This window comes from Halichoerus grypus, chromosome 2 (genome assembly GCF_964656455.1).
Source record: "Halichoerus grypus chromosome 2, mHalGry1.hap1.1, whole genome shotgun sequence".
Classification (NCBI taxonomy): domain Eukaryota; kingdom Metazoa; phylum Chordata; class Mammalia; order Carnivora; family Phocidae; genus Halichoerus; species Halichoerus grypus.
Window position 1 is genome coordinate 152368671 of NC_135713.1, and position 21522 is coordinate 152390192.

The following is a 21522-nucleotide window of genomic DNA, read 5'->3' on the forward strand; positions in this document are numbered from 1 at the left end:
GATTCCTTGGGGGTGGGGGTGGGGAATGATTGTGGGTGGTGCGGAAAATTCTGGTAGTTTCTTTGCAAAAGGTCTGAAAATACAAACCCACCCCCTGCATGCAGTACGCATGTGCAGCAGACCTATTATGGTGGTGCGTTGTGGGGGAGGGAGGGGAATTTGAGAAAAAATAAATATATGTGTGAGAGATTGATGGTGAGATTAGAGGGAGAGCGGGGCGGGCGGGAGGCGCGGCCTGGGCCCGGCTCCGCCCGCCTCCCCCCTCCCGCCGCCCCGGCGCGCCAGGCCCCGCCCCCGCCGCGCGCCGCCCCCCGCCCCCGCCTGCTTCCCGGGATCGGAGCCCGGGTGTGGGAGAGTCTGGGCGCCGGGCCAGCATTGAGTGGCGGCTGAGACCGAGGTTGGGACTTGGGTTTGCTTTATTGCCCTCCCTTTCCCTTCCTCGCCGCTCCACGCTGCCTCTCCCCGCCGCCGCCGGCCTCCCGAGTCCGGGAGCCTCCTGCCGGGGCGGGGAGCGCGGCGAACTGGCGGCGAGGGCCCTGGGGCAGGTGCCCCAACCCCGGCGGGGCGGGTGGCGGCCCAGGCCTCGTCCCTGACGCGGAGCCAGTTGGCCGGCCCCTGCCACCGCCCCGGCGGCCTCTGTTTCCATGTTCACATTAAGCGACGTCCCGGGGGTTGGGGAGAGCTGGCTGCTGGGTTGCCCGGGGGGGGGGGGGGGGGGGGGGGCATGGCGTCTTGCTGACTTCCTACTCCTGTCCGCACGCTCTTTGCACGCCCGGGGCCTGCTGCGCGGATTCCCCCCCCCCCCCCCCCCCCCCCCGCCCCCAGCCCCGTCCTAGAGGGTGTTCCTGCACCAGAGGACACAGGATGCTGGCGTTCCGAGGACAGGTAGCACTGAGGAAGGAGGCGCCGGGATCCCGAGGCAGTGGAAGCCGTGTTAATTGTGGCTAATTTTCCCTTGGCTGTTGTGGGCCGAAGGATTGTGTGTCCTAGAGCAAGGGGCTGGGCCAGGCCCAGGCTTTCCTCCTCTGCCCGAGCAGGACAGGTCAGGCTGGTTAGTCTAGTGCCTGCTGGGGAGGGAGGGAGGCCAAGCAGGGCCCCGGGTCTGTAACATCCGTGTCTTGCCCGGATCCGCGGTGGGGGCGTCACAGAGAAGGGAAGCCCCGGCCCGACAGAGACCTATGGGGAGAAAGCCAGGGATCTAGCCCTGCTGAAAGCAGGTCCGGGCTGTCCTCTGGATTTGTGCTCAGGACCATGCGTGCACGCTTGTGCGTCTGAGAATGCATACGCTGGGTGTGTCTCTGTCGCTAGCTTTGTTTGGGTCTCCCGTGCTGCTTATGTATGAATGGGACTAAATTAGGAGGCGAAGGGTGAGACCGGGGGACAAAGGGGAGGGCCCCTGAGTTCTGAAAGGGAACAGGGATATGGAAATAGATTTGAGGGAAGGTTCCAGGCTACTTGGGAAGAGGAATGTTTAGGTAATTGTGGAGACGGCTCCCGTAGGGTTAGGGTGTGATGGACGAGCCAGACGCTGTGGTCCTGTGGGCAAGATGTGAAAATGACTGGCATGGCCTTCTTTTCCTCCAGGGCTGTGTTGGGGTGACAGGAGGCCTGGCGATCATCTGAGGAAGTATAAATAGAGGCCTCCCTCGTGGCAGAAAGGATGTGAGGGCCCCGGGTGTTAGTGTGAGATCCCAGGTGTCCACCTTTGGCTCTCCCTTCTCAGCATCTGGCTTAGGGAGCTGCCAGTTTGTCTCCCCACTCCAAGTGCTGGGGTCAGGCCAGGCCAGCAGCTGGGCACGGCTTCCCCAGTTCCCGGGCAGGATGCCAGCTGGCTAAGTGAGGGGGAAGGCAGGAGGAGCCCTGGCGGCGACTGAAAGGACCTGCCACAGTTAGAGCCCATGGCCTAGAGCCTGCTCCCTTGTTAGTAGGAGGGGAGAGGAGGGAGTGGTTTGGCTGCTCTTCCCTTCTGACCCCTGACCTCCCATTCAGAACCCAAGCGTCCCAGAGTACTCGAAACACTCTCTGTTTGCACCCAGCGAAGGGAGGCGAGGTTTGGAGGAGTTAATGCCCGAGTTCCTAGAGAGTGGGAAGGGAAGAGGTGAGGAGGGGTGAGGTCTAGGGGCCACAGAGACGGGGAACCTAGAGGCTTAGGTTCTCTGGTGCTCTCTGCTCCAAAGATAAGGATGACATCCGGCTGCTACCTTCAGCGTTGGGTGTGAAGAAGAGAAAACGAGGACCCAAGAAGCAGAAGGAGAACAAGCCAGGAAAACCCCGAAAACGCAAGAAGCTTGTAAGTGTCAAGGACTCCTGTCTCCACGGCAAGGCCCAGCAGACCTCTGCCCAGGCACCTGCGTTTTCTCCGGTCCCGATTATCGAGGGTGGGGGGGGGGAGCATCCGGCAGTCAGGGAGGTCTGACGCCCCCGCCCCCCTCTGGCTGGCTTGTAGCTCGTGGATCTAGGACCCCAATCTCAGTCACCACAACCGAGTAAAGAGCCCCCACTGTCCACGTGACTCGCCTTAGCAGCAGTAAGCCCTGTTGAGAGAGCAGGCTCTGGGCGCAGACTGCATGCGGTCAGAGCCTAGCAGCCCCGTGTCCCCTTGGCGGTTCGTTTAGTTCTGCGTGCCTCAGTTTCCTTATCTGCAAAAAAAAAAAGGCAGATAAAAATAGATGAGTTACTATCTCCAGAGAATTGTTGTGAAGATTAAAAGGGGTAATATATGTTATGGGCTAAGAACAGTTCCTGGCACATGGTAGGACTGAAAAAATGTTATTTTTATTTCTCTCCCTTAGGACAGTGAGGAGGAATTTGGCTCCGAGCGAGATGAGTACCGGGAGAAGTCAGAGAGCGGAGGCAGCGAATATGGAACTGGACCAGGTCGGAAACGGAGGCGGAAGCACAGAGAAAAAAAGGAGAAGAAGACAAAGCGGCGGAAAAAGGGGGAGGGAGACGGGGGGCAAAAGGTGAGTAGAATTAGGGAATGGGGGGGACACATCAGTGTTGAAGACGGGTCTGGGGAGGGAGGGAGCGCCCCAAGGAGGGGTGCTCAGTGGAGAAGCTATGGGGGGGTCGCGCCGGAGAGCACAGTGGGTAGCTAGTAGGGAGGGAGGGAGGCATGTAGGGAGCCCAGGATGGGGGCTGGAGAAGCATCTGCCTCACCGAAGCCCCCCCATCAAAAGCCCCATGACACCCGCTCTCTCCCAGCAGGTGGAACAGAAGTCGTCGGCAACTCTGCTTCTGACCTGGGGCCTGGAGGACGTGGAGCATGTGTTCTCCGAGGAGGATTACCACACACTCACCAACTACAAAGCCTTTAGCCAGTTCATGAGGTAGGACTGGCCCATGGACACTTTACTTTGGGGGGGCCAGGTGAACCCCTCTGGAACCGGATAAACGCTCAGACGGTGCTCCCCAGAGAAACGCACAGCACAGACACACCCCATCTGCACATAACTTTAGGGTTCCTGGACACCTGAGGCTCCGAGGACCCCAGTCAGGAGCCCTTCACGGAGGGGGCGGGGGGAGGTCATAATTCCAGTGCCGGGTTCAAAACCTCCAGTGACGGAAGACCGCGAGGGCTGGTGGCCCTCACCGCTCCAACCGTCCCAGCCCCCTCTGCGTGACTTCTCTCTCCACTGACGCCCAGAGAACATTAGCGTTGCCCAATTTCCTCTGCTTGGTTATCAGGTCCTCTGTGTCTCTGGCTTAGGACCCCGTGGCAACGGCGCTTGCCCTGTTGGCCGTGCAGCCTGGGCTTCGGGGACCCCCCGGTTAGAGGAGGCCTTGGCGGAGCTGCCTTTTGGGGGAGCAGGCACTTTACAGAGCAGCGGGCCTGGTACTGTCTTGGGCACGCTACTTCTCTGCTCTTCGGTTTTCGATGTGTAAAGTAGGCCGTCATGGTGTGTCCCTCCTGGGGTCCTGTGGGGATTTGCTGGGGTGAGGGGAGCGCGGTGCTCTCGAGGCCTGGTGCCCACCCCCTCTCCGGCGAGTGTTCTGTACCCGGTACCTGTCACTGGTACCCTGTCTCTCCTGCTTCACTGCTGAGGACCGTGGTCACCCATGTCCTCACGAGAGTTTAACGCCTGCCACGGAGCAGAACCCGCCTGGCCTGTCAGGCTCCACGTGCTGGGACCCTTCCTCAGGGCCCGTGGAACTCACTAGAAAAACACACAGAGTCCTGGCAACTCGTGGTCTCATCTTGAGGATGAAACGAGGCCTTGCTAACGCACGTCAAAGAGTCTCACAAACCGTAAAAGATTCAAAGCATTTTTCCCGACGTCTCCTTCTTACCCTTTTTTACGTGCTGCGCGTGTACGTTGTCTTTCTCCTTTCCTATGTTTTGTGGTTTTTTCTATCTTACGCCTTGTATCTGTTTACCTCTAAGGCGACGTCGTTCCTGCTGGGACGGGTCCTCAGGCCCGGGAGCGCGAGTGCGTGCAGACTTAGCCCATGAGGGGCGGGCAGTGTTCCCGGACCGTCCGTGAGGGTCCTGCGTCTTCTGCTTCTGTATTTACAGGCCCCTGATTGCGAAGAAGAATCCTAAGATCCCGATGTCTAAGATGATGACCATCCTCGGGGCCAAGTGGAGAGAGTTCAGTGCCAACAACCCCTTCAAGGGCTCGGCGGCTGCTGTGGCGGCCGCGGCGGCTGCGGCGGCTGCGGCAGTGGCCGAGCAGGTGTCAGCTGCTGTGTCATCGGCCGCCCCCATAGCACCTTCCGGACCCCCCACCCTCCCGCCGCCGCCTCCTGCCGATGCCCAGCCCCCACCCATCCGAAGAGCCAAAACCAAAGAGGGCAAAGGTGAGAAACCCTCTGCTTAGAACAACCGTCGCCCCGCCCTCCAAACCACACGCTCGCAAGTCAGAGTCTAGAACTCTTGTGTCTTCTCAGCCCCGATTGTTGTAGGGGAAGCGCTTTGCGGGAGGAGGTCTGAGGGAAGCCACAGCCCACAGGAGGGTCCAGAGGCCTCTGTGACCTCCGTTATTCCAGGACGTCGTGACGTCTACCTTTTCCCCCTCACCCCACTCCTCCTTCAGGGCCGGGCCATAAAAGGCGGAGTAAGAGCCCCCGAGTGCCTGATGGACGCAAGAAGCTTCGGGGGAAGAAGATGGCACCACTGAAAATCAAGCTAGGGCTGCTGGGTGGCAAGAGGAAGAAGGGAGGCTCGGTGAGCGGCCCCTCCCCGTCGGCTAAGCGCCCGGGGGGCGTCGGAGGGGGGCCGGGGGTCCAGATGCAGGGGTCCGTGCGGGAAGCTACAGCAGGAGTCAGGCCTGGGGAGGGGAGCGGATCGCAGCCGGCCTCCCTGACCACCACGGGGCTATGGGCAGTATGTTTTGCAGAGTGATGAGGGCCCTGAGCCGGAGGCCGAGGAGTCAGACCTGGACAGCGGCAGCGTCCACAGCGCCTCGGGCCGGCCCGACGGGCCTGTCCGCACCAAGAAGCTCAAGAGAGGCCGGCCAGGGCGGAAGAAGAGGAAGGGTAAGGGGGGCCGGCGCGACCTTGTCTGGCCTCCTCTCGTCCCTTTGGGGGCTCCTCTTGTTTTCCCCTCTGACTGCTTTGTTCAGGTCTTCTCTCTCCCATCATCCCTCTCTCTCTCTCTTTCTCTGTCTCTCTCTCTCTCTGCGCCCTTTGCCTCCACTGGTGTACGTGACAGTCCTGGGCTGTCCCGCAGTGGCCGGGGAGGAGGAGGTTGACGGCTACGAGACGGATCATCAGGATTACTGCGAGGTGTGCCAGCAGGGTGGGGAAATTATTCTGTGTGACACCTGCCCTCGTGCCTACCACCTCGTCTGCCTTGATCCTGAGCTGGACCGGGCTCCCGAGGGCAAATGGAGCTGCCCCCACTGCGTGAGTACCTGCTGCGTCCCCCCCGGGGACCCACCCGTCTGCGTCCTGCCCCCAGATGCCCTCCGCCTGCCCCCGGACGCCTGGCTTTCTCAGTGGCTGGCATGTGAGGATCCAGGATCCTGGCTCCTCTCCCCCGTCCTTCTGCCCTCTCATTAACATGTTTGGAAACGGAGGTGTCCCGTCCCTTCCTTCCCGCCCACGTCCTTTGCACTTCTAGGAGTTGGGTGTCCTGTTTCTGTCCCTGGCTTCCGGTCTCACTGCCCGTCTCCTTCCTTCCATCTGTGTCTGTGTCTGGCCTTGGCTTCCCAGGAGAAGGAGGGGGTGCAGTGGGAGGCCAAGGAGGAGGAGGAGGAATACGAAGAGGAGGGAGAGGAAGAAGGGGAGAAGGAGGAGGAAGACGACCACATGGAGTACTGTCGCGTGTGCAAGGATGGGGGCGAGCTCTTGTGCTGCGACGCGTGCATCTCCTCCTACCACATCCACTGTCTGAACCCGCCCCTGCCCGACATCCCCAATGGGGAATGGCTGTGTCCCCGATGCACGGTAAGTCGGCCCTTCCCGCCGCGTTTCCTCGCAGCCCCGGCTCCTCCCATCTCTGGGATCCCACCGTCCGGCTCCTCCTTCCCCTCCTGTCCCTTCACTTGGCCTTTGACTCCCTCATGGGACCCCGTCCTCCTCCTCCTATAACAATGGCTCTTTCTGCCTCTGTTTCCTCCTTGTGCACGCCTGTCCCCAAGTGCCCCGTGCTGAAAGGCCGTGTGCAGAAGATCCTGCACTGGCGGTGGGGGGAGCCACCCGTGTCCGTGCCAGCCCCCCAGCAGGCCGACGGGAACCCCGATGCCCCTCCGCCCCGTCCTCTTCAAGGTCGATCGGAGCGAGAGTTCTTTGTCAAGTGGGTAGGACTGTCCTACTGGCACTGCTCCTGGGCCAAGGAGCTTCAGGTACACGGCCCCTCCTTCCCGCTCTCTGTGATCCCTTCTCCTGCTCTTCTCACCCACCCCTCCGGCTCTGCTGTTCCAGACCCTTCGCTGGCCCTTGGCTCCCGCCTCCGGCCCTCATGCCCTCCCTCCGTCCTTAGTCTCCACAGGAGGTTCTCCCGGCCTCTGTCCTCTCTCCGCCAGCCTCCCTTCGCTTTCTGCCCTCAATCTCACCATGTTCCCTGCTTCCTTTAGCCTGTTACGTGCTCGCCCAGTTCACTTTGCGTCTCTCCTCCCCACGCCGCTCCCCCTGGGGCCTGCCCCCTGTTCCCTTCGGTCCTCTTCGGATGCTGGGACCGTCTCGTTCCCCTCCCTCTGTGCCCCACCAGTTGGAGATCTTCCACTTGGTAATGTACCGGAACTACCAGCGGAAGAACGACATGGATGAGCCCCCGCCCCTGGACTATGGCTCCGGCGAGGACGATGGGAAGAGTGACAAGCGCAAGGTGAAGGACCCGCACTACGCGGAGATGGAGGAGAAGTACTATCGCTTTGGCATCAAGCCGGAGTGGATGACCGTCCACCGCATCATCAACCACAGGTGAGCCTCTGGCTGCACGCCAGCCGTTGGGACACGTCTCCCCAGTGGGGTGGAGAGAAACCAGGCGAGAGTCCAGCCCTTCGCCCCTGCCTCTGATCTAATGACACGCGAGGCTGGGTGTTGGGCCGTGAGGGCCAACGTGAGAAAGAAACACGGTTCAGCCAGGCCGGTGTTTGTCATACTTCTTTCTTCGTGGTGCTTGTTACCACCGAACATTCCTTTGCGTGTGTGTGTGCTCCTGGTTCACCTCTGCCTTCCGCAGCCAAATGTGAGCTTCGAGGGCATGGGGTCCGTCGTGTGTTTCGTTCATCACTGCTGAATCACCCCCACCTGGAATGGGGCCTCACGCCCAGTGGGTGTTTAGTTAAGTGTGTTTAGATGAGGCCCAGGATGTGTTCTGATCGTTGATTTCTAAGCAGCCGTCCTGGAAAGGGTAAGGGGGTACCTCGGCCATCCTAAATTCCCTCCCAGGGGCCCCCATGGAGGAATAGGTGAAAAGGCTACGTGTTTACTGATAATTGCGTTTATGACGACTTCTTTCTACTTGCGGTCCATGTTATTTTTCTCCTCCTGCTCCTTCTTTCGGTCTTCTGCCCCGCAGTGTGGATAAAAAGGGGAATTACCACTACCTAGTGAAATGGAGGGACTTGCCCTACGACCAGTCCACATGGGAGGAAGATGAAATGAACATCCCCGAATATGAAGACCACAAGCAGAGCTACTGGAGACACCGGTGAGGGGGCCAGGCCATGGGGTAGAGGGAGTCTGAGGACCGGGGCACGAAAGCCACTCCTCCAGGGTAGAGGAGGTGCAGTAGGGATAGATCCAACCTGGAATCGGGGGCAGTGGGAGCCAGCGTTAGGTTATCTGGGATGGGACTGGTAAAGAAGCCACGCGAGGAGCAGACGTCAGGTCCAGTCATGGGGAAAGGGGATGCTGAGGACTGGGGAGGGTTGGCCCTGGAGACGAAAATTGAGGGGTGAAGGTAAAGAGGCTGGGAGAAAGGAAATGTGAGAAAGTCAAGTTTAGGGGAGTGGGAGTTAGGTCTGGAATGGGTTCAGGAGAGAGCGAGGTCCCGAGGAGCAGGCCTCACTCAGACCCGCTCTTTTCCCAGAGAACTGATCATGGGGGAGGACCCCGCCCAGCCCCGCAAGTATAAGAAGAAGAAGAAGGAGCTGCAGGGCGACGGGCCCCCCAGTTCTCCTACTAACGACGTAAGTCCTCCCTCAGCCCCTCTCCTGATTCTAGAACCGGGGCGATTGCAGATTGCCCCGGGGCTACTGACAGGACTTCCCCGAGTTTCAGCAACCTCCCTAAACAGTGTCCAGCCTTGCCCCAAGTGTGGCTAGGAACTCTGGCTAAAGGGCCAGAGAGCAGCTCAAAGCAGTAGCACCCAGGGCTGCCCCCACCCCCACCCCCGCAGCTCCCTTCCTCACGCCGTCGCCGGTGCCATCGCTGCGTCTGGCTTTAAGGAGTGATGGGGAGGGACTGAAGTCTAGAACTTCCATAAGCTCAGGCCTCGTGGAGGGAACCGTGATCCAACTTGATCTCAGTGCCAGGGAGGGGGGCGGAGGAGCCCTGACCGTCCCCTTGAGCGTTCGGACTTCTTGACCTGGCAGCCGACGGTGAAATACGAGACCCAGCCGCGGTTTATCACGGCCACGGGAGGCACGCTGCACATGTACCAGCTGGAGGGCTTGAACTGGCTGCGCTTCTCGTGGGCCCAGGGCACCGACACCATCCTGGCTGACGAGATGGGGCTGGGCAAGACCATCCAGACCATCGTCTTCCTCTACTCGCTCTACAAGGAGGTACTGGATGCGGGGGCCCCTGAGGGGCTGGGGAAGGTGGGAGTGGATGGAGGCTGAGGGCACGGAGGCGTGCGGCGAGGAGGGAGGCAGCCAGAGGACCGGGGCGACCGCCTCGAGCCCCGACTAACGGTGCCCTCCCCTTGACTCCCAGGGCCACACAAAGGGTCCCTTTCTGGTGAGTGCTCCCCTCTCTACTATCATTAACTGGGAGCGGGAGTTCCAGATGTGGGCACCCAAGTTCTACGTGGTGACGTACACGGGTGACAAGGACAGCCGGGCCATCATCCGCGAGAACGAGTTTTCCTTCGAAGACAACGCCATCAAAGGCGGCAAGAAAGCTTTCAAGATGAAGGTAGGCTTCTCGACCTTGTCTTCTTGGAGAGCCCAGATTTGTTGTCTCGCTGCCCCCCACCAGGGTTTCAGTTCCTTTGCTCCCCTCCGAGCGTTTTCCTTCCTCCCCGCCCCTGCCCTCCTGTCCTGGAGACGTACGTTTCTGTCCGTACTGGACACGGCATAGAGGTTGGGGGCCGCGTCCAGTCATCCCCGCGTAGAGCCCACGCAGCAGGACGGGGGGTCCGGGTAAAGAACGGGGTGGAAGTCTGGGTGCCCGGGGGTCGGGTGGCAACGGCACAGACCGTGGCTGTGTTGGCAGAGGGAGGCCCAGGTGAAGTTCCACGTTCTCCTGACATCGTATGAGCTGATCACCATCGATCAGGCAGCACTCGGCTCCATCCGCTGGGCCTGCCTCGTGGTGGATGAAGCCCATCGGCTCAAGAATAACCAGTCCAAGGTGAGTGAGATACCCAGACCACCGAGTCTGGCCCTGCTTCTAAGAAGGAACGTTCTGGAACAGGGAGGAGTCCAGCTTGGGGGAGAGGGAGGACTGGGGATTTGGGGCCTCTAATCCCAGAGGGAACAGGAAAAGGTGGGCACTGTGGTCTAGCCACTTGCGACTAACGGGCCCGTTCTCCTGCCTCTCCTCGCCCCATTTTCTAGTTTTTCAGGGTCCTCAATGGCTACAAGATAGATCATAAGTTGCTGCTGACAGGGACTCCATTGCAGAATAATCTGGAGGAGCTCTTCCACCTGCTGAACTTCCTCACCCCAGAGAGGTTTAAGTAAGTGACCCACCAGGGGGGTGTGTGGAGGTGCAGCGTGGAGGGGCTGAGAACAGGAGCGGGAGGAGGAGTCCTCTAAGTGAAGAAGGGAGCCCGAGGCCAGGGACAGAGAACCCAATGGCCTGTTCGGTTCCTTGTCTCCTTCCGGCTACCAGCAACCTGGAAGGCTTCCTGGAGGAGTTTGCTGACATATCCAAAGAAGACCAGATTAAGAAACTGCACGATTTGCTGGGGCCGCACATGCTGCGGAGGCTCAAGGCTGATGTCTTCAAGAACATGCCAGCCAAGACGGAGCTCATAGTTCGGGTGGAGCTGAGCCCCATGCAGAAGTGAGGCGAGAGCCGGGCGACCTGGACTGGGGGCCGGGGGCAGCTTTCCGGGAAGCTGAGACCCAGGGCAGCCTCCTCACTGGTCCCTTTGTCTCTCCCGCGCCCCCACCCTGGTCTTCAGGAAATACTACAAGTACATCCTGACTCGGAACTTCGAGGCCTTGAATTCGCGAGGTGGCGGGAACCAGGTGTCTCTGCTCAACATCATGATGGATCTGAAGAAGTGTTGTAACCACCCCTACCTCTTCCCCGTGGCTGCTATGGTGACGCACTAGTTGGGGGCTGCCGACAGGCTGTGGTCTGAAAACGGGGGCGGGGGGAGCCGAGGCAGGCCTGGAGCTGGGCGGCGGGCGGGGGGCCAGGGGCGGGATTGCGCAGGGGAGCAGGAAGTTCCGAGGGGCGGAGGCTGGGTTTGGGCTCCTGGCTTTCTGGGCTTGGTGCGAACACAGGGGCCTGCTGCTCCCTGACCCACTCCTCCTTCCTGCTCCCTTTTTGGCAGGAGTCCCCCAAACTCCCCAGTGGGGCCTACGAGGGTGGGGCACTTATTAAAGCATCTGGCAAGCTCATGCTCCTGCAGAAGATGCTACGCAAGCTGAAGGAGCAGGGACACAGAGTTCTCATCTTCTCGCAGGTGACCCGCGCCCGTAGCTCTGTGTCGCCCCCCAGGCCAGTCCCCTTATTTTGTTCCCATGGCTGCCATGGTGAGAGAGGTTAGGGGGTGGCACTCTTGAGAGGTTCCGGTCCGGTCTCTGACCCCTGTTCTCAGCTAAGGTCGTTGCAAGTTGCAGGCCAGCTTCTTGGAAGCCAAATAGGGAGCAAGGGGAGGGTGAGCCCGTGTCTCCTCAGGGTTGTCTCTGGGACCTGTGATGTTTCTTAAGCAGGGGAGAGGACAGGAGAGCACGGAGCTCTTGGGAATCTGATGGAAGCCGTGGGTGTGCTCTCCAGGAAACCGCCCAGTTAGACGATCCTGTACAGATTTTCAGGGCGTTTGTAGATGTCCCTGAAACCTTCTCGTGGGTCTCAGAGGAGAGCCTCGGCCTTAGGAGAAGGGATCCTCAGTCAAGCGAGTGTGACGAGAATGCGGGGCGAGGAGGGGCTGGAGCGGGGCAGCAGCACCAGGGAGCGGGCTCTAGGGCCGGCGAGACGGCTGAGGGGGGTGGCGCGGTAAAGGGGTGGTCAGGACACACCGGCCCGGCCCACTGCCTCGTCATTCCAGACTCTGTCCTTCTGTCCCGCTGTAGATGACCAAGATGCTGGACCTGCTAGAGGACTTTCTAGACTATGAAGGGTACAAGTATGAGCGCATCGACGGAGGTATCACGGGCGCCCTGAGGCAGGAGGCCATCGATCGGTTCAACGGTGAGGAGCAGGCGCCGTGGTCCCCGCTGGGCGTGCGAGGCCCGAGCCACCTGTGCCTGGGTCCGCGGCACGGGAGGGTATCTGCCACCTAGCTGCCGTGTTGGCGGCATGGTGGCCTGCGGCCGGGGGGCGTCCAGGAGTTGGCCCCCCAGCACGGCTGCCGACTCTCGCGCTCCCCTCCTAGCTCCCGGGGCCCAGCAGTTCTGCTTCCTGCTGTCCACCCGAGCCGGGGGCCTGGGCATCAATCTGGCCACTGCCGACACGGTCATCATCTTCGATTCCGACTGGAACCCCCATAACGACATCCAGGTGGGAGCTCTCCTCCTGGAGCCCCCATACCTGTTAGCAGGGAGATGTGGGCTCACGGCGGAGGAGGTCGTGTCCCGGGGTCAGAGCGAAAGCTCTGTGGGGGCAGAAGACCCTTCCTTGCCGGCAGCCTTTCACCAGCACGTGGGCCCCGTCTCCCCCGCTACTCCCCCGGTCCATCCCCGCTTCTGCTTCCTGCCCCCGCAGGCCTTCAGCCGCGCTCACCGCATCGGCCAGGCCAACAAGGTGATGATTTACCGGTTTGTGACTCGCGCGTCCGTGGAAGAGCGAATCACGCAAGTGGCCAAGAGGAAGATGATGCTGACGCACCTGGTGGTCCGGCCCGGGCTGGGCTCCAAGGCGGGCTCCATGTCCAAGCAGGAGCTGGATGACATCCTCAAATTCGGCACCGAGGAGCTGTTCAAGGACGAGAATGAGGGTGAGGACCTTCCCTGCAGCTTCCTGAAGGCAGGCCCCTGCTCTCCTGGGCGCGCTCGTCTTCGGGGGCCCCCAAAGAAAAACTCTCTGGTGCAGCCCGTGGAGGAAGGGCGGCCCTATCTCCTGCACGGAGAGCGGGAAGCCAGAACAGGTCTCCGCGGACTCCCCGGGGACGGGACTTCTCCCCCAGCGCTCCCGTGAGAAGGGAGCAAAGTCAGAAGGCTTTCCATGGATCTTCCTCAAGTTCCAGCGGAGGCTCTGGCTGGAACTGAGTCCCCCCTCGTTCCCGGTCTCCACCAGGGGAGAACAAGGAGGAGGACAGCAGCGTGATTCACTACGACAACGAGGCCATCGCTCGGCTGTTGGACCGGAACCAGGATGCGACGGAGGACACGGACGTGCAGAACATGAACGAGTATCTCAGCTCCTTCAAGGTGGCCCAGTACGTGGTGCGGGAGGAAGACAAGGTGAGAGGCTGGGGCTGGACGCTGTCTATCCCAGGCCACCTCTGCAGGGCAGCGTCCGTGGACTTGAAGGGGAAGGATCCCCCTTCGCTCTCGTTTTTCATCTGAGCTCTTAACCGTGGCGCCCAGCGAAGGGCGACCCAGCTCCTTGGTCTGAGGGGTGAGGCCAGACCTTGGGGAGAACCTAGGCGGAGAAAGTACTGACAAACACAGAGGATGCCAGTGAGTCAGGGCGGGAGGGACGCGGAGGGTGCTAGAGGACAGGTTCGGGGGAGACGCAGGGAGCAGAGCGGAGAAGCTCGTTGGCGGTAAGAGACAAGGAAGACGTGCAGCCTCCAGATAGTTCACGCGGACTTGAGCCCGGGCGGCGGGAGGGTAGGGACGGGGTCGTGGTGTGAGCGCTGGGCGGCGGTGAGGGCGGCTGCGAGCGTGCGTTGTGCTGCCCCACAGATCGAGGAGATCGAGCGGGAGATCATCAAGCAGGAGGAGAACGTGGACCCCGACTACTGGGAGAAGCTCCTGCGGCACCACTACGAGCAGCAGCAGGAGGACCTGGCCCGCAATCTGGGCAAGGGCAAGCGGGTCCGCAAGCAGGTCAACTACAACGACGCCGCTCAGGAGGACCAGGGTGAGGACTGCCCCGGGGGCGGGACTGGGAAGGGAGGCGTGCTGACGAGGAGCCTGGAGGCCAGGGGCATTTTGAGGGAGAGAGGGAGGCGTCGGGGTCAGGGCCTCCCCTGCTGGAGGGGCAGGGGTTAGGAAGGGTCTGCGTGAGCTGCCCGGAGGCCAGGTGGGCTTGCGGGTGGTCTCAGCCAGCTGGCGGCTGCAGGGTCCTCGCCTGGCGCGGGGTGCACAGGGGTGGGGAGGTGCCCGGGGACCAGGTGCGTGGCACGTGGACCCCGTTCAGGATATGTGGCCCCAGAGTCTGACAGCATCCGGGGGCGGGGGGCCTCCAGGCAGAAAGGGCCCAGTGTGGGCTTATCCCGGGAGCCGTCCCTGACCCGGTGCCCTCTCCCCACAGATAACCAGTCTGAATACTCAGTGGGATCAGAGGAGGAAGACGAAGACTTTGATGAGCGTCCAGAAGGTGGCACTTGTTTTCCTGATTTCCTACCGTAGCTTTTCCCAAATCATTCCCTGGCATCCTTTAAATCCCGCATTTCTACAAACGGGTGCTTTTCTGTTGACTAAGTAAAGGTCGCAGATAAAAAGGACGAAATGCCCGTAATTTCTGCACTGTTAAAATCGGGAGTATAGAATCATACGGGCTGAGGTGCCTAGGAGGAAAATCGAGGAAGTTTACAGTTGACGTTCTCACTCGTGGTCTGGCTGCTAGTTCTTTAATGGGACCCGTTTCTTCTAGACCTGCTCGGTGGGTAGGTCGAAAAGCGCTTGAAAGAAAATTAGAAGTGCCTCAGATGTGACCCAGGCCTTCCCTGGGTTCTGCGTCTCGGGGGCTGGGGCATAGAGAAGGACTGAGGGGTGGAGGAGGTGGGGCCCCCCCTAACCAGACCACCCCCTCCCCACCCAGGACGTCGACAGTCAAAGAGGCAGCTCCGGAACGAGAAGGATAAGCCGCTGCCTCCGCTGTTGGCTCGAGTTGGGGGCAACATTGAGGTGGGAGCTGGCCCCAGGTCCCTGCGTGTCCCCTCGGGGGTGGGGCCTCGGGGCCAAGTCACTGAGGGGGGGTCCCAGCAGTGAGACCCCCGGATGTTGATGGTCCCCGCCCTGCCCTCTGGCCCCCAGGTGCTGGGATTCAACACTCGGCAGCGGAAGGCCTTCCTCAACGCCGTCATGCGCTGGGGGATGCCGCCGCAGGATGCCTTCACCACTCAGTGGCTGGTGCGGGACCTGAGGGGCAAGACGGAGAAGGAGTTCAAGTGAGCGCGGGCGGTGCCCCCGACCCAGCTGGCTGGAAGGGTGGGAGCTCCGGGCGTTCACGTCCTCCGCTCGGCCGCCACGTGATGTGACCTTACTCAACTGACCACCACGCTCCCGGCCTTTTCCGGCTTGGTTTCCTGGGGCGTGGGCTCAGCCTGCCCCACCTCCCCTCAGCCGAGCCTAGAGCACAGAGGCCTGGCTCCCCAACCCCCACGGGAGAGGCGCCTGAGATGGGCACCTGGCCCTGGGCTGGCCTCGCCTCACATTTACTAGCAGGGGAGCTGGTGGACGGGATGACGAGCTGACTGATGGGGCCGAGGAACGAAGGACCAAGGCCAAGGAGACCGGGGAGAGACGGGGGGCAGAGGTGGGAGGGGGGATGTGGAGGGCTGGTCGTGGTGAGATTGGGGGGCCCCGGGCAGTATAGGGTTCAGGGCTTCAGTAAGCCCTGTGCGCCCCCTCACCACCTCGCCTCCCCGCCGAGGCCCTCCTAACCTGCATCCCACCCCACGCTTCTCAGGGCCTATGTGTCTCTGTTCATGCGCCATCTCTGTGAGCCTGGGGCGGACGGCTCGGAAACCTTCGCTGACGGCGTCCCTCGGGAGGGCCTGAGTCGCCAGCAAGTGCTGACCCGAATTGGAGTCATGTCTCTCGTCAAGAAGAAGGTACCGGCCTGTCCCTCAGCCAGAGCCGAGCTGGCCGCAGAGGCACCGTCCCCCCTGTGCCTGGCACCCCCGAGTTCTGGATCCAGACTGGCAGGAGAGCTTCCTGCGTGTCCAGCGCTTGCAGCTGACCCGTCCCCACCGCCCCCTGCTCCTCTCAGGTACAGGAATTTGAGCACATTAATGGGCGCTGGTCGATGCCCGAGCTGATGCCCGACCCCAGTGCCGACTCTAAGCGCTCCTCCAGAGCCTCCTCTCCGACCAAAACGTCTCCCACCACCCCTGAGGCTTCTGCTACGAACAGTCCTTGTACTTCTAAGCCTGGTAACGGGGGTCAGGACGGCAGGAGAAGTGGGGATGGGGGCTGGTGCCCCGCAAGCAGGGACGGGAGTCAGGGAGGGGGTTTCTGCCTCCTCACTCTGCCTCCCCCCTGCAGCTACTCCAGCTCCAAGTGAGAAAGGAGATGGAGTGAGGACACCTCTTGAAAAGGATGAAGCGGAAAACCAAGAGGAGAAGCCCGAGAAGAACAGCAAAACCGGGGAGAAGATGGAGACCGAGGTATGTGGCTGCCGGACTCCCGCAGAGGGGAGAGCGTGAAGGCCAGGTGCCTGGGACCTCTCTGCTTCATCCTGACTCCACCCCGACTCCTAGGCCGATGTCCCTAGCCCAGCCCCATCGCTTGGGGAGCGGCTGGAGCCGAGGAAGATTCCTCTAGAGGAGGAGGTGCCGGGAGTCCCTGGAGAAATGGACCCTGAACCTGGGTACCGGGGGGACAGAGAGAAGTCAGGTGGGTGCATGAGCTTAGGGGTGACGAGGGGGCTTAGACTCTGGGGGCTCCCTCTTCCGGGGTCAGGGGATGAGGGTGACATCCTCCCTTCCTGTCCCCTACCCCCTCCCACAGCCACAGAGTCGACGCCAGGAGAGAGGGGGGAGGAGAAGCCGTTGGATGGACAGGAGCACAGGGAGAGGCCGGAGGGGGAAACAGGGGATTTGGGCAAGAGAGGTAACGGGTGGACACACTGGGGCCCCGGGTCCGAGGGAATCGGGAGGTGGAGTCCGGGGGCGCCAACGCCTGGGTCCTGGGGGGTCCTTGCTCCCGGCCAGGCCAGTGCAGGGCATGGGGGTGACCTCTGCCCTGTCTGCCCTAGCAGAAGACACGAGAGGGGAGCGGGAGCTGCGGCCGGGGCCTCCCCGGGACGAGCCGCGGCCCAACGGGCGGCGCGAGGAGAAGGCGGAGAAGCCGCGGTTCATGTTCAATATCGCAGACGGAGGTTTCACAGGTGGGGGGCCCCTCACTGGGATATGCTCGCCCTCCCGGGCCTTCTTGTGGTGTGGTGCCTTGTGCCAAGTCGCGGGCGGGGCGGGGGTCCTCCTTGGCCGCACTCCTAACTCCAGAGCCCTCTTTAATCCCCCCTTTATTCCTGGTCCGAACTTGAGCTTTGTTTGTAACTGCTTTTGCTCCTCACCGCGAACCTACCTTTCCCTCTTCCTCCTAAAGAGCCCTTGGTCCTCTCCCCGCTCTCTGATCCCTCATCTCTGCCCATCTGTTGAGTTGGCCACGGTTCCCAAACTCCTGATGCCCCATCTCTCTCTTCGGCCCGCTTTTCAGAGCTTCACACGCTGTGGCAGAATGAGGAACGGGCAGCCATTTCCTCGGGGAAACTCAATGAGATCTGGCACCGAAGACATGACTATTGGCTCCTGGCCGGGATTGTCCTGTATCCTTAGATACAAATGCAAGAAAAAAGTGGTTTTCTCAACCTGGAGAGGGGACGAGTCCACACCCAGGGAAGGGGGGTCGTACCCCACTCTGGGGACATGGGGCCAAGAGGAAGTGTGTGTGGATAACGCAGCGCCTCCCCGTTAAATTCCTTGACGGCCCCTCCCTGCGTTGCAGCCACGGTTACGCACGGTGGCAGGACATCCAGAACGACGCTCAGTTTGCCATCATCAACGAGCCGTTTAAAACGGAAGCCAATAAGGGGAACTTTCTGGAGATGAAAAATAAGTTCCTGGCCCGGAGATTCAAGGTGGGGATCCGGGAGAGAAGGGACAGCGTTGAAGAGGGGCTTGGGTCAGAGAGGGGACCAGGTGTGGTCGGAATGTGGCGAAGGCTGACGCCTTGAGGGTGACAGCGGTGCTTGAGGCCGAGGGCGGGGTGCGTCGGGTCAGTGCCGGGCCCACCCCCGGTATGGTGTGAGGCTGGGGTGCTCTGGGCGGGCAGGGAGGGCAGTGTGGGTCCCCCCTCCCGGCACCCCCCGTCCGCTGGCCCCGCTGCTGTCAGAAGCCCACACTCCCCCTCCGCCCGGGCCCTCAGCTCCTGGAGCAGGCGCTGGTGATCGAGGAGCAGCTTCGGCGGGCGGCCTACCTGAACCTATCGCAGGAGCCGGCGCACCCCGCCATGGCCCTCCACGCCCGCTTCGCCGAGGCCGAGTGCCTGGCTGAGAGCCACCAGCACCTCTCCAAGGAGTCGCTGGCGGGGAACAAGCCGGCCAACGCCGTCCTGCACAAGGGTAAGGGCCGCGGCGGCCCCGCGCGGGGGAGGGCCCACAACGCTGCGTAAGTCTTCACCCCGCACCCCTCAAAACCTTCCCACCCCTCTGACCCCTTTACCCTGTGAACCACCCCCCTCTGACCTCTGCCCCCACCCCGACCCACCCGGCCGCCCCGTGGTTTTTAGCCTCTTGGGTTTGTGCAAGCCGGCCCTCGTCTGTGCCTGAGAGCGTTCACACCAGCGCCCAGTAGAGGGCCCTGCCCCCCTTGCCCAGACTCCGTGAGACTGTGCCGCGTCCCCTCCACAGGGCGGAACTTCTTCGTTGACCCACACGCCTGCCATACAGCTAATAGCACCCTCTCCGGGGCCGTGGCCTGCGTATAGTCCCCCAGAATCCTACCCCCGATCCCACAAATCACGTCCCCCCCACCCCGTCTCGCTCGCCCCACCGGGCAGAAACTACCCCCATCCCACCCTGTGACCCTGCCCCCTGAAACTTCCCTTTGACCTCCAACCCTTCCTCCCAAACCCTCTTCCCCTGATGATGATAGATTCGAACCCAGAGCCCTCTAACCATCTAATCCTGTCTGACTAGTGACTGACTCCTGGCCCCTTGGATTCCTGTTCTAATTCCCTGAGTCTGTGATGCTGACCCTCTAACCTCCCTCCCCCTCACATATGAAAACCTTGACTCCTGAAATCTGTGACACCACTTACCGCCTCCCACGTCTCCTATTTCCTCCCCACCATCCCCACCCCCAAAACGTCCCCCTTGGAGTATGGGATGTTCTGACAACCCTCCGCCCCATGTCTCCCAATGTCCCCCCGCCTCCCGTGTCCTGTCCTCTCCATCTGTCCTCTGCTCGTCTGGTCTCTGACTCTTCTTCTCTCTCCCCCTCCCCGAGTCGCTCTTTCTGTCTCCTTCTGTCATTTTCTTGGCCTCTGGTTCTTTGACATCTCCATCTTCCTCTCTTCCTCCCTGTCTCTCCTCCTCTCTCTTTCCTCTCCCTCTCTCTTTTTCTGACTGTGTCTGTTCCTCTGACTCCTCGTCGTTTCCTGGCTCCATCTCTCCCTTTCCCTGTCTTTCTCTTGCCCTTCTTTCTCCGTGGCCCGGGCCCCAGTTCTGAACCAGCTGGAGGAGTTGCTGAGCGACATGAAGGCGGACGTGACCCGCCTGCCGGCCACGCTGTCCCGAATACCCCCCATCGCAGCCCGCCTGCAGATGTCCGAGCGCAGCATCCTCAGCCGGCTGGCCAGCAAGGGCACGGAGCCTCACCCCACACCGGTAACCCTCTTTCCCCCTAACTCCAGTTGTCCCTGCTGGCCCTCCTCCGGCCCCCACACACACGCTTCCGGCAGCTCTAGACGGTGTGGAGAAACGACTTGCTGGGACACACTCCTCACCCTCGAGTCTCCCTGCCTGTATGTGACCCCGTCGGGAGTTCTGGAGCGTGGCCGCCGTTGCCCCTACAGCTGCTCTCTGTCGCGGACTGTGGGGCCGCTCACGGGGGCCCGCTCTCTCTTCCAGGCCTTCCCCCCGGGGCCCTACGCTACGCCTCCGGGGTACGGGGCGGCCTTCAGCGCCGCCCCCGCCGGGGCCCTGGCCGCCGCAGGCGCCAACTACAGCCAGATGCCAGCAGGCTCCTTCGTCACAGGTCAGCCGGTGACAGCCCGCCCCTGCTCTTCCCAGCTTCGGCCCTGCCCGGTCCCCCCTTAGCAAGGGCGTCAGTGGCTCTGGGGCTAGGTAGCTCGCTCCCCAGCCTCCCCCATCTGGGTTACCTCCGGGAAAGAGAATCGGGAGATCAGAAGGGGGGGTATGGTGAGAGTCGGCACAGGGCGTCTGTCGCGGGCACTGGTGTCTCTTGGGGACAGGGCCTCGCCCCGCTCCCACCCCTGCCGCCCTGGGAACGGACTAGCAGTGGCAGGAGGTGACCTAGCAGTAGCACGCTCCAGTCAGGAGGCCACGTTTGGGAGCAAAGCCGGGGTTCACTTCCTTACTCCCTTCCCGAACAGCCACCACCAACGGCCCTCCAGTGCTGGTGAAGAAGGAGAAGGAAATGGTGGGGGCACTGGTGTCAGACGGGCTGGATCGGAAGGAGCCCCGAGCCGGGGAGGTGATCTGTATAGACGACTGACCGGATCGCAGGCCTGTGCGTCACCCAGGCCCCGTGCCCGAGGCCGACCCCCAGCTCAGGCTCTGGGACCTGCTGCCAATCCTCCACCTTCCCCACCCCTCGGGCCGCCTCTGGGCTAGGAGCCACTGCCCCTCTCTGCGACTCCTCTCTCCAGGAAGGGCCCTTTGTCTGTCTCCACTCCCGTGCACCTTTCCCACCGCGCTTTGAAGACCGTGCTGGCGAGAAGAGGTCTGGGTGGGAGGCGGTGAAGCAGGGTCTTCCAAGTATCTTCATCCCCCACCGAACGTGCACAGCTTCCCAAGAAGTGGTTGGGGGGCGGAAAGAGGTGGAGCCTCCCCCATCTTCACTCCTGCAATACAAGCTCTATCCACAGAAGTGGGGGGATTAGCCTCGCCTGGCCTTTAGGGACCGTGGTGGGGAGAAGGGCTTGCAAGAGAGGAGCGGGACTTCAGAGAGGGAGGAAGGGAAGAGGAGGGGGGGCTGCATGTTTCCTTCCCCTACCTCTCCCCAAAAGGAGGGTGGAGCAGTTACAAGGGAGGGAGTCGATTGCTGTTCAGCCTCAGAATAAAGGCGCCGCTCACTGGCTCAGTTACCTCCTGCGTACCGGCATCTTGTGTTGGGGGGTCTTCTCCTCTGCCTAGGGACCAAGGACCCCCCCCGACAAAGAGAGTGATGGTTGGGCGATATTCCCTCAAGCCAAAGAGGAGCTCCCCAATCTGTTCCAGGGACCCGGGTCACCTAGAAAGGGTGGGAGAAAATGCTACAGGCCAGAAGTGGGGGAGCCCCCAGACCCGGGGCTCAGGTTCTTGGAGTACTTCTACCCTCCCTCCTGAAGGCCTAGATACGGGCTGAGTTTGAGTGGATCAGGCAGGGGGTGTAGTCGGGGGGCTGCCTTGCCTTTGGGACCAGAACAAAATAGTGGAGGGCAGGCTGGGGAGACATGGGCACGCCCTCCTCCCCAGGAAGGGCCGGGGAGAGTGGCAGTTTGCATGGCGAACCCCCCACTTCCTCTTCGCTGCCCCTTCACTTCCTCGCTGCCCCTTTCCCGGGCTCTTCACACCCACTCCTGGGCTGTCCCAACCCCGTCTTCTGTATCAGGTGTATTGGTTGTACATATAAATTATACTTTCCTTTCTGTGTGCTCTGTTATTTTTGAGTGT

General features: G+C 61.6%; 1 protein-coding gene and 1 non-coding gene across 17 annotated transcripts in view; both read left to right on the forward strand.

Annotated features, from left to right (window-relative positions):
* Positions 1–21497, forward strand: part of CHD3 (chromodomain helicase DNA binding protein 3) — a 24225-nt gene extending 2728 nt beyond the window's left edge. Inside the window, exons 1-40 of one of the 16 annotated variants that reach the window (XM_078067879.1) lie at positions 1263–1290; positions 2178–2290; positions 2793–2963; positions 3205–3329; positions 4517–4800; positions 5037–5167; positions 5328–5478; positions 5654–5847; positions 6157–6390; positions 6585–6788; positions 7154–7365; positions 7967–8098; positions 8480–8579; positions 8985–9176; positions 9328–9528; positions 9829–9966; positions 10173–10294; positions 10450–10623; positions 10745–10886; positions 11123–11254; positions 11865–11982; positions 12167–12291; positions 12496–12727; positions 13027–13193; positions 13641–13818; positions 14212–14277; positions 14722–14807; positions 14937–15070; positions 15592–15736; positions 15895–16057; positions 16170–16291; positions 16385–16520; positions 16635–16736; positions 16882–17013; positions 17343–17451; positions 17631–17763; positions 18051–18292; positions 19349–19512; positions 19756–19882; positions 20241–21497. In XM_078067879.1, coding sequence (XP_077924005.1) covers positions 1278–1290; positions 2178–2290; positions 2793–2963; positions 3205–3329; positions 4517–4800; positions 5037–5167; positions 5328–5478; positions 5654–5847; positions 6157–6390; positions 6585–6788; positions 7154–7365; positions 7967–8098; positions 8480–8579; positions 8985–9176; positions 9328–9528; positions 9829–9966; positions 10173–10294; positions 10450–10623; positions 10745–10886; positions 11123–11254; positions 11865–11982; positions 12167–12291; positions 12496–12727; positions 13027–13193; positions 13641–13818; positions 14212–14277; positions 14722–14807; positions 14937–15070; positions 15592–15736; positions 15895–16057; positions 16170–16291; positions 16385–16520; positions 16635–16736; positions 16882–17013; positions 17343–17451; positions 17631–17763; positions 18051–18292; positions 19349–19512; positions 19756–19882; positions 20241–20481 — 6087 coding nt within the window. In that variant the 5' untranslated portion in view covers positions 1263–1277 and the 3' untranslated portion in view covers positions 20482–21497. Of the gene's footprint in view, positions 1–1262; positions 1291–2177; positions 2291–2792; positions 2964–3204; positions 3330–4516; positions 4801–5036; positions 5168–5327; positions 5479–5653; positions 5848–6156; positions 6391–6584; positions 6789–7153; positions 7366–7966; positions 8099–8479; positions 8580–8984; positions 9177–9327; positions 9529–9828; positions 9967–10172; positions 10295–10449; positions 10624–10744; positions 10887–11122; positions 11255–11864; positions 11983–12166; positions 12292–12495; positions 12728–13026; positions 13194–13640; positions 13819–14211; positions 14278–14721; positions 14808–14936; positions 15071–15591; positions 15737–15894; positions 16058–16169; positions 16292–16384; positions 16521–16634; positions 16737–16881; positions 17014–17342; positions 17452–17630; positions 17764–18050; positions 18293–18534; positions 18725–19348; positions 19513–19538; positions 19650–19755; positions 19883–20240 lie in introns of those variants that run through there. The other 15 variants (XM_078067869.1, XM_078067876.1, XM_078067874.1 and 12 more) reach the window with 15 other exon arrangements.
* On the forward strand, positions 15197–15339 carry LOC118537160 (small Cajal body-specific RNA 21). The gene has a single exon (XR_004917989.2).
* Positions 21498–21522: the final 25 nt, after the last annotated feature.